Below are 10,580 nucleotides of genomic sequence, written 5' to 3'. Positions count from 1 at the left end.
AACTACAAGTATTTGGCAAATATATAAAGTCATTTCATGGTTATTATTTTTCCATCATGCATGTATGTACATAATCAAGACATTTCTTTCCATTTTTGAAACAAGGATAAATTGTAGCACTCTCTCTGTTCATTACATACTGAATAACTAATTAAAATTAATCAAAAATGCCACAGTTCTGAAAAAAATCAGCTCTATTTTATCAGCAAAATGGCAGTATAATACTTTCTTCTTTCAACTTCAAACTAGAGTCAGGAAATACAACACTTTCATAACAATCATTCACTACAGCATATATTAATCATAATCTACTCGGATTGTTGTAAATGTTTCTTTTTAAAAACCAATACACCGAGAGACTTTCTCAAATGCTGAAAATGAACACTAGACCTTTCCAAGTAGTCACACCCCTAAGCGAGGTAAAGCTTCTGTGACATCCAAATGACATAAATGGGTGTAAACAATGTCATTCAAAGTGACAACACTGTTGTTGTTCATCATTCAGAATATAACAAATATTTAAAAACTGTATTTTTCTCATTGACAGCTAATCATAGATTGAAAACATGTTAATGTTGTGAACATTACACCCTCACACCTATTTACTTGCATAATAGAAATGCTTCAACACTAAGGGGTGCAACTAAAAACAGGGTGCATTCTATGTTTGAATTGAGTTATAATTGTGGGATATTTCAGCCCTTTCTTTTTCTCGAGTACACATGATGGCTAGCATAATACCTCAATAATGCCCCAGACAGAGGATCTTAACGGACAGACCATTACATCTAGTGAGGTGAGGTGAGGTGGGGTGTGGTGTTGTGTGGTGGGTAACATTATGCAATGATACAGTGTCTCTTTCTCAAGCAAATTGATTTTTTTTTCTGTAATTACTTTTTTTTTAATTCTATCCTACTCCCCTATCGGATGTAATGGTCCAGCCCTATACAGTATAATACATCAATAATGCCCCAGATAGAGGATCTAAAGGGACATACCATTACATGTGAGATGGGGTGTGGTGTGGTGTTGTGTGGTGGGGTGGGTAACATTATGCAATGATACAGTGTCTCTTTCTCAAGCAAATTGTTTTTTTTTTCTGTAATTACTTTTTTTTTTAATTCTAGCCTACTCCCCCATCAGATGTAATGGTCCAGCCCTATACAAATATCATATTTATACTAATAGTAGCTAATGTAAATGACACAGGAATGCCTTGGCCAAAATAAGTCCTACTTCAATAATCTAGTATATAGTAAGTGTGCTTCTACTGGAGAAGTGCTTGAAATAGAGCACTTACAGTAAGTTGTTATCTAACTATATTAATGAGAAAATACTGTAAAAGCAATCATTTTCACTGGTATTTGGAAATTTGAGCATATTTACTGGTTTTTAATTAAGCTGGTTTAGCAGTGAAACATTGAGCTCTGTTGTAAGTTCATGTGGATTTAATTTTCAATTTAATTTAAAAAATAGCAAAAATTAAAACCCAACAAAGGATTAATGCGTCTGCAGTTAGGAATAAATAGAGTTGCATAGATTTCTATGTTTCACCAAGTTTTTCTTCCAGTTTCTTGAATTCTGAATTCACAACATCATCAACTTCATCTTCAACCTGTAGGAAGAGTAAATCAATGTTTTTAAAGGAGTTTATTATTACTTTTCAAAATGGCCATTTTATGAACAGTACAATAAAACAAAGAATTCTTTCAGGTAGAAAGAAAGATTGACAATGATGAACTTTGATGCTATATGCCAGCTGATACGGCTGATTTGAATGAAAATGATGCAATTGTGGTATGACTGATGGGGATCACACCAGCCCAATAGGAGTGATGGTTACACATGCAAATACTCCTTTTTTTTGAAAATATTATTTTTGTTTTTAGTTAAGAAAGACGGCATTTGACAATAAGATACATTATTGAAAGATTATATAATCTGCTTTTTGAAACATTATATTTTTACTAAATGTAGTACCATTGATTTATGTGCATAATAAGTGTAAGCCAAAATAGCCAAGAAATACTTCCTAAGAGTAGATTTGAACAAATTACATAATTAGATATCAAATAAAACAAGAATAAAGAATTTACAATAGTTTGATTTTAAATATAAAACAATTTAGAAAAATATTTGAATTATAAATCCTGCAGACTAAACAACAGTACAAATTTATTATTGTAATGCAATGTCTGTTAAAAAGAGTCAATAAAACAAATTTGAAATGTTGCAAGTCAGGATTATGTTCATGAATTTCATTGTTGTAATTTATTATTTGTACTAACGGCTTCCAAAATGTTGCACAACTTACTTTTCTAGGTTACAGCAATGTTATCTCTCTTACTCAGTCACGATACTGCACAAAAGATTTTACTTGTTTAGTTTGATATGAAATATGAGTAAAATTTGACTAGTTGTATCATTAGCCAATGTTTTTGATGACTTAATCACTTCGTTAAACAAAAGATCTGCCATTAGGTTGAGAATAGTTAAGAATGCTATTAACCAATCAGAATGCTACATGGTCATGCTGGTAAAACCTAAAGCCTGAACTTGAATCTGAATCGATTGTGACCTCTGCTTTTATCACTGTTTATAGGCCACTATCACATTGTACGTCTAGGTCAGGCTTTTACTCTAGCAGGATGCATGCTGGTAGGTAGATAATTATAATAATGTCAACGTTTCTGTGGTGGTCGCTGAGTGCCGGGCGAGCAGACGAACGCTTACCAATATAGTGATGGCCTGAAGTATATGTATCAATATCCACCCCTCCTAGTATTGATGGGGGGGGGGGGGGGGGTAATAGGGTAACCTTCTATTTCAAATTACTTGATGAGAAACTGGCTGCTCATAGTTATGAATATTGCACATTTACAAACACTTAATCCATGATGCCTATCATACAAATTAACGATACTTATACATGAAAACAAAATAGATTTCTCACCTGTTCAACTGATAAGACTTCAGGCACATAAAACTGTAACATGTTCTGCACCCCACTTTTCAAAGTCACCACTGAACTGGGACAACTTGTACATGAACCCTGCATCTTTAGCTTTACAATGCCTTTCTCAAAGCCCTGTGGAAGAAAGCACAAGTGATAGGAATTGATGCAACAAACAAAAAACAATTCAAGAGCACAGCTGTTCTAGATATTAGGAGAGGTTAGAATACATTAACTACTTAAAGTGACAAGTTTTATTAGATAGTGAATAAAAATAGCTTGAAATTTCAGGATAAAATGATCCAGCTAAGTGCTTTCCTATATTTTCCAATCACGTATGAAACTTGCTGATCGCACGATGATGAAAGGAAACATAATAAGTTTATCTTGGAATCTTCTATATACAATCCTGTTCTACAACATGCAAATTTTGTATACACTATTTAGATCTAGAATGTGCATTTCTATGTGGACTGAGTTTATAATTGCTATAAAAAGCCCACTACAGACCATGATACTTTCCAACTGTCACATTAATGGTAAAATAGTGTGATTGCTATCATAATGACACATGACGAGAGTGCAGACAGCTAATGGTAGGGATGATGGTATGATGTGGCACATGTATCTACTGTGGAAAATTAAAGTAACATGTGAGAACTTTAGACTTAAAGACTTTACAACAAATACAGTTGGGTATGGTAGTGTGCTAGAGGCTCTTTGCTGGGTGATTTTAAGATGATTTTAACACAATAATCTGACATACTAATCATTGGTTGTCAGTTATCTTGTGTCATAAATAATTGTTTATAAAGGGCTCAAGTAGGAACGTTTTTAACGAGGACACTACTAGAGAAAATGTAATAGTATGCTCCCTTTTTTGGTGTTCAATATTAACTTTAAATATCAACAGCAACATTAAAACACAGTGAGCAGTGGTCCTTTAATCAGTTTTTTTTTAAACAAGGGAACAGGGGCCCTCATCCTGTCTGATAATAATTTTGGTCCTAAGGAAGCCATAGAATGCTTAATTTTAACTTAGAATTATCAAAAACTCCACACCCTGGTTGGGAGAATCCTATCTCCCTCACTTAGTGGCGCCGCTGAATTGCAGTAAACCCCTGCTCACCATATAAACAATATCACCACCATCTTCTTGTACTGTAGGCCTGATTCTTGTGTCGAGTAACTCTTTTATCATAGCCACTGTTTCATCATCATCAGGATGAATTTCTGGAAATCAAAGACAGAGATTATTGTGGCTACCAATCTATTCACAAATTAACGGCAATAAAACTAGTAACTTGGTCTGATAATGACAAAAACAATATAATAAGTACATGTAATGTCAATATTGGTTCAGTTTCAGACTTATTTTTCAATCACGCAATAAGTCTAATACAAGCACAGGTCTGCCATACCTCTAATACAAGCACATAAAAACCAAATATTGTATTTATTCAAAAATGATTAAAATATGACTTATTTTGACCATAGAAATTTACATGAAGAGAATGTTCTACTAGTAAGAGGAAACTTTTCTATTGTGATATTTCTGCAAATTATCTGCTACTGTTATTATTTATATAGTAAACTGATTTTGAAATGTATAAAGTAGTGACAGCAAAGCACTTCAGGAACCAATATTCCAGTGAATACTGCCCTCTAGCAATGAAAGTACTTCATCACTAAAGAGTGCTTCATCACTAGAGCATTTGACTAGCAGCAAAGATGCAGGTTTGAGATTCATTGGACTTGCCTGTATCTGCAGAAGGTTGTTCGTCAGTGAGTATGGGTAAACCAGTAGCGAAGAAATCCATTACTGCAGCATACACTTCAGGTTTTATGATCTTCCACTCAGAGTCATCATCATGTTTTGTAATTGTAATAAAATCTGGACCCAGGAAGACACTTTTAACACCATCAATGCGAAACAACTGTCTGCGTACAGAAATTGATGCACATTTATTAGAATCACTTTATTTTACTTACAAGAATATTGAGAATTGCAAGGCTTGAAATTTGGACTTGGAGGGAGAGAAGATCTATTTCCAAAACCCAAATTGATAAAATAAGCTTTGGCCTTATAATATTAATATTGGCAATGTCAAGGCACCAAGGAAAACTTATCAAGCAACAGGCAATTGTCTTTGATGCCTCTGTGTGGTACTAGACCTGGAATTGAGTACATTTATAATATACCGGTAGTTCAATGTGACCGCTGGTAGTATAAACGTGAAAACAAATTTTCCCCACTTATCTAAGGCACAATTAAAATAGAAAAAAAAGCCTAAAACATGACACTTACTTTTTTGTTGCATTAAGGACACTATTAAAGTAGTATGTCTTTCGATTCAAGTTTTGCATAGGGAAATATCCTTAAAGTTAACATGGAAATTAGTAGCTTTTTGTGTGATTTTTGTAATTATTGATATGACATGGAACATGCATGTCTATCATGCACTGTTACTATAGGCAAATCTGAGACAACTGCATACTACTACTGAATCATCTGACTATTAGAGCTTTGGATTGTTTGGGGCAATTTAAATTTACTTAATCTGGTTATTCTGATATGTAAGCAATTAATACATCTTTCGAGCACATAACAAAACTTACACCAAATCTTGAATAAGTGGAAAGACTAATAAAATTAATTTCAACACTGAGCATTAAAAATCAAATTCCCAAAAAATTAAATATTAAGTGGTATACTTGAAGTCTCTAACATTATTACACTATTCCACTATCTAATAATGTAATATGGGGGGTTTTGGATGGGATGAATGAGCAGTTGTGTATCTATTATGCTGGAATCTTCATATTTAGCAATCTTTCTTACAGTTACTTATTGAATTTAATTATTGAAATTGGTTTTTGTGGAATGAAATTTTCAAATACGGTAAATGTCCTGTAGCATAAATTAAAGCTACACTACCTTGCTAGTGGAGATCCATGTGCCACTCTTGCTGTTGGGAAATCCATTGTTCCTGAACCCAACACTGGCACACCGGGGATGAACTTTAAACTGTTTGGATTTGGTGTTTCATGCGTCTGTATAAACATGGATCTCACTGAAAAACAAAAATTTACGACATCTTGGAACATAAACATATTTGATTGAGAGGGAATAACATGTTAACATAGCTGAGCATGAAAACAATAAGCATTGTGTTATGTTCTGTCAGGCAAAGCAAAAAACAAATTATCAACAAATGTTGATGATTTAAAATTTTACATGTACATTCACACCAGGAAAAACCTAATTTCCATTGTTACCCTCAAAAATAGTTTCAGAAAATAAACTGGACAAGCTATATTTTTCTTAGAATGAGAAGGATTCAGGTGTGATTAAACATTTTTTTTTCTGTGTTTATTAGATTATGAAAAGTCTTTGGTGTTTGCAATCTCACATGTAGGTGATCTGCCCTGGTAATTTATTGTTCCATTTGCACAGTTTTGCTGTATTGAACTATGCCAAATAATATAGATAGTGTCTTGAGTAACTCAACCTTGCATAGATTGCTAATGCTGACCCTGCATCCTTTTAAGGCTAAACTGGAATGTGGTCACTGAAGGGTACTCATATCCTGGTTCTTAAAAATCAGCCATACTGGCATACAGGTACATTGCCACTTTGCCATGTCTTGTATCACTTAATAAATATATTCTCTTCACAATTCAACCAGTTAAACTGCAAGGCATTGAAATTATTTGCTCTCATCAGGTTTTTTTCTAGAAAAAATGAACAAGAGGAAGCACACACAGGCGATCAACCTGGAAACTCCATATCAGAAGGTTTCTGCGCCGTTTTAATGGTACATGTATATCTATCGCCATTGAAATATTTTTAGAGTAATTTTAGTGTATTTGGTGTCCAGACACATTGTCAGCTGGTGTTTTCACAGAGAAAAATATATTTGAGAAAGATTGCATGTTGTGCGGCAGCACAGAAGTGCATGGTTCAAGAAATATATTTATGACTTGAAAGATCAATCGGCAATTAGGTAAGATTGCGCCAGTCAAGAGTATCAGAGCGCTGCGCCTCTGTTCCCCTGTTTAGAAAATCCCTGCTCATAATACAGAAGCATAAGCCCTGTATTCCTTCTTTACTATATGATATAAGCCCAAATCATAGCATGTAAATACATAGTACATAAATCCTGAAGACATTTTTATGTTTGTTTATTTATCTTTGCATTTCTTTCTGTATACAGCTTAAAACACAAACATTTCTCATGGTACTACAGTCCAATTTTTGTATAGTGACCACTGAAGAGACTTCATTAAAATGGTCTTTAAAGTGCCTGTGAAATGGCTGCTATTTTCACGCCTAAAATTATCCATTGATACATAAATATTATTAATTTTTATGTTTCTAAGCATGAGTTATTTTTTTTAAGTGAAAAAATGTGTTTTAAACTCAGTCTACGGCAACTTTATTTTTGTGTATTTTAAAACGAGGCTCCTCATTAGCTTCTCATTTGCATACAGAAATTCCCCTTGTGACATCAGAAGGGGAAGTCGCATGGCAGCTTGCATTGCCGATACATGTAAATAAGGCAAATTTCTTGTGCAGTTTTCTCGTCTTTGACTAAATTGTCACTTATGTACTTGTTCGTAGAGGAAGAATGGACCATAATGAACACATAGTATAAATTTTTGTTGCATGGGGTTGAGTTAGATGCGAAATATGTCCGTTCTGGTGTAGCTGGTCACCGTGATTGTCACCGACACCGGCGGACGTTTGTACACTGTCGCTGGACAAAATAGAATTTGACGTCGGAATTATCTCGTTATTTAGCAGGTTACTCGGCACGTCACTACACTGTTTTATTTCATCGATCGTCTGAGTAAAACTTTCAAATTTAAAATAAAAGAGAACATATTTTGACATTCTAAACATTAGACTATAGTGATCACTATAAAATAATTAAAAAAAAAACGACAAATCACAGTTACTAAATAAATGACAGCCGCGTGGAAATAAATTGACATTTTGTTGAAATAGGTGAACGCGTCGCGTTGAAAGCGGCGTTTAATTGGATAACAAAAATAATCGAGATCAGCACACATACAGATAAATTCAGAGTGGATTCGAGTTAGCGTGATCCATGGCGTGATTGTCATAATTATAACATCATATTAAAACTTTATTTGGTGGAAACACATTGACCAAGCCCGGATTCTTATTTCATAAATTATTACGCAGATCAAGCTGCAAGCATGGAGGTAAAAAAAGAACAGAGGTGTGAATTCGACATTCAACAGCAATCACCAAACAATTCAGAAACTTTTAGCCTTCGAAAATGAAAACAATTAGCAGTGTGTAAGGGCTGTGTAATTTCCTGTTTGCCCGACGCTTCTTTTTTCGTGTCACTGTCAGAATTATTGCTACCTTTTACTTAACACTGAGGGACTAAATGGTCTCTATAAAACGATAATCAGGATCGCCTCGGTGATCATGGGCTGGTCCGGAATCTATTTCTTTCAAAAGTGTTGCGCCAGGTTTACGTTGTCGGCGTTTCTCTTTAAACCTAGTTGTGTTTTTTTTCATGGACGAGGACAGTTTTTCCAAAACAAAAAAAAGAATCTGAGGTTAAGTGGCTTTCGTCCATCGATGTCGCACTTTCCGATCGATTAGAAATGTGTGAATACATACCCTATGACTATACGTTTCACTGCAACTGCCCACAACACATCTAAAAACTCTCTCTCAAAAAAATAAAATAGACAAAAAAAAGAAAAAACACTGATCGAAAAATGTATATCGTTTAAAAGTATACTGAATGACCAGTGTTATTACTGCTCAGGGGTAGGACTTCCTCTCACATTTTGTCATTTGGTGGCGCACTTTCGGCGAGAGTCGGAAATCCGGAAACAGTCGACCGTTTCAGGATAGGTGGGCGTGGCTACAACATGAGAAATATCCCAAATTTACTTGGATACGAGTAATCATTTTCAGCAAAAAAATCAATACTGTCCATTTCAGTGGGACACAGATCTAAAATGGGAAACGTGAGGGTGGGCATTGCACAGGCACTTTAAATGACGGATGTACATATGTATAATTTTCTTATTCGTTGCCAACTCATACATTGGACATAATATTTGTCCAGAAAATAATGAGATCAACTGAGATGATAAAAATCAAATAAGTTAGAGAAAATTGTTTTATAAATGGAATAATAATTATTATTTTAGACTCTAAACAAAGATGAAACTGCATAAATATTGCTGAAAGTTTTATCATATAAAACAGGTGGTCTTTGCTCTTGTGTAGTGCCTTTAGAGTTGGAACTGCCTATAAGCAGTCATTATATGGTGGTCTTGATATAAAGATGGTCACTACTACACGTGTGACTGTACCTGTACTTTTTATCACCACAAAAACCTTTAACTACATGAGTTTGACAGTTGTTTGATTTTACTAGCACAACAGACAATATCTCAATATAGTCAATAGGTAATTGTTGTGTCAGGCCTTTCTATGCCCATAATCAGTTCTGACAATTTTGTTTTAAATCTATAATACAAACCTTGAGTAACTAAAGTTGTAGGCACTCTTTCTTTCTTCATAAGTAACTTTGGTTGTTGGAGAGATGAAAACTGTCGACATGTAGCAATTACATTTGAACACTTCACATGGGTCTGTATACTGAGAAGCAATAGAGAGACTCTTTGTCAAGAACATGTATACATGTACTCAACAATATAGAACATCAATTTCATCTTTAATGGGCATCAGGGCAGTAGTTGTAGCACCTCACATGCGCGAGATATGGGTCTCTTGTAAACAAAGATTTTGACTGTTGTGCACACCAACTGGTACAAACTGAGAGCCTACCAAGCTTTAATTAGGTATTGTTTGGTATTTAGAAGGTATCGAAGAAGTCACCGGCGGTAATTTGTGCAAGTGGCATCCAGGGCAAAACTCAAAACGCATTGGATTATGGGAAAATCAATGTTTATCAACACAAATGTCGCACATGCGCAGCGCGACGACTGCCGCCCTTTAATGCTACATGTATAACATAAAATGAATCCGAACATGAATCCAGAGACAACATTAGAATCGTGTTAAATTGTAAGCAATCAGAGTTCATTAAAAATACCCCGGGGGAAACATATTATCTACGATGGGTGGATAAGAATTTTTTTCGAATGATCAAGGCTGTCTGCTCAAGTGCAGTTCACAGTTTGGTCGAGTTTGTAAATTAGATTCAATCACAGTCCCCCTATTACAGAGGGAGGAGTGAGATGTAAAAGGAAATTTTCCCTGGTATTATGAAGTAGATAAAACGTCAGTCGTATATGTATAGTTGGTACTTACCCTGAGGCTCCGGTCACCACCGAAATTTGACGCAGCAGCTTTACAATGGTCTTACTCGTCGCCATTTTGAGGGATAATTAAGTGCGAGCGTTGAGGGCGGCGTCAATGTCGTTTGATTTTTACATCAGACTATTTTATGTTTTTTTTCTAGCGAATTCTGTTTGTGTGAAGTACTTTAGAAGACACTTATTATCGTAATGTTATCAAAATGTATGAACATTTCAACTCAGTAAAGCTGATTGTTTGAACTATCTGAACTTTGTCAATGTCACACTGGAGGAATGTGATACCAAA

General features: G+C 34.8%; 1 protein-coding gene across 1 annotated transcript; it reads right to left on the bottom strand.

The window, feature by feature from the left end:
- Positions 1-875: 875 nt before the first annotated feature.
- Positions 876-10,371, bottom strand: LOC100378414 (NFU1 iron-sulfur cluster scaffold homolog, mitochondrial-like). The gene is made up of 7 exons (XM_085493916.1): positions 10,287-10,371; positions 9,493-9,611; positions 5,892-6,027; positions 4,713-4,894; positions 4,083-4,186; positions 2,954-3,088; positions 876-1,615 (listed from the first exon to the last, which is right to left on the bottom strand). Exons 1-7 carry the CDS (start codon positions 10,349-10,351, stop codon positions 1,544-1,546), a joined length of 813 nt encoding a protein of 270 aa, XP_085350042.1. The 5' UTR covers positions 10,352-10,371; the 3' UTR covers positions 876-1,543.
- Positions 10,372-10,580: the final 209 nt, after the last annotated feature.

This window comes from Saccoglossus kowalevskii, chromosome 19 (assembly GCF_978046115.1).
Source record: "Saccoglossus kowalevskii chromosome 19, keSacKowa6.1, whole genome shotgun sequence".
NCBI classification, from domain to species: Eukaryota; Metazoa; Hemichordata; class Enteropneusta; family Harrimaniidae; genus Saccoglossus; species Saccoglossus kowalevskii.
This window is presented reverse-complemented; position numbering and strand designations above follow the sequence as displayed.

Excerpts from the sequence above, each read along its gene's own strand:
- LOC100378414 (XM_085493916.1), bottom strand. The coding sequence starts at position 10,351 with ATGGCGACGAGTAAGACCATTGTAAAGCTGCTGCGTCAAATTTCGGTG. Across the intron at positions 9,612-10,286 it reads GTGGTGACCGGAGCCTCAGG|TATACAGACCCATGTGAAGT; the intron begins GTAAGTACCAAC and ends ATTGCTTCTCAG. Across the intron at positions 1,616-2,953 it reads AAGTCTTATCAGTTGAACAG|GTTGAAGATGAAGTTGATGA; the intron begins GTGAGAAATCTA and ends CTCTTCCTACAG.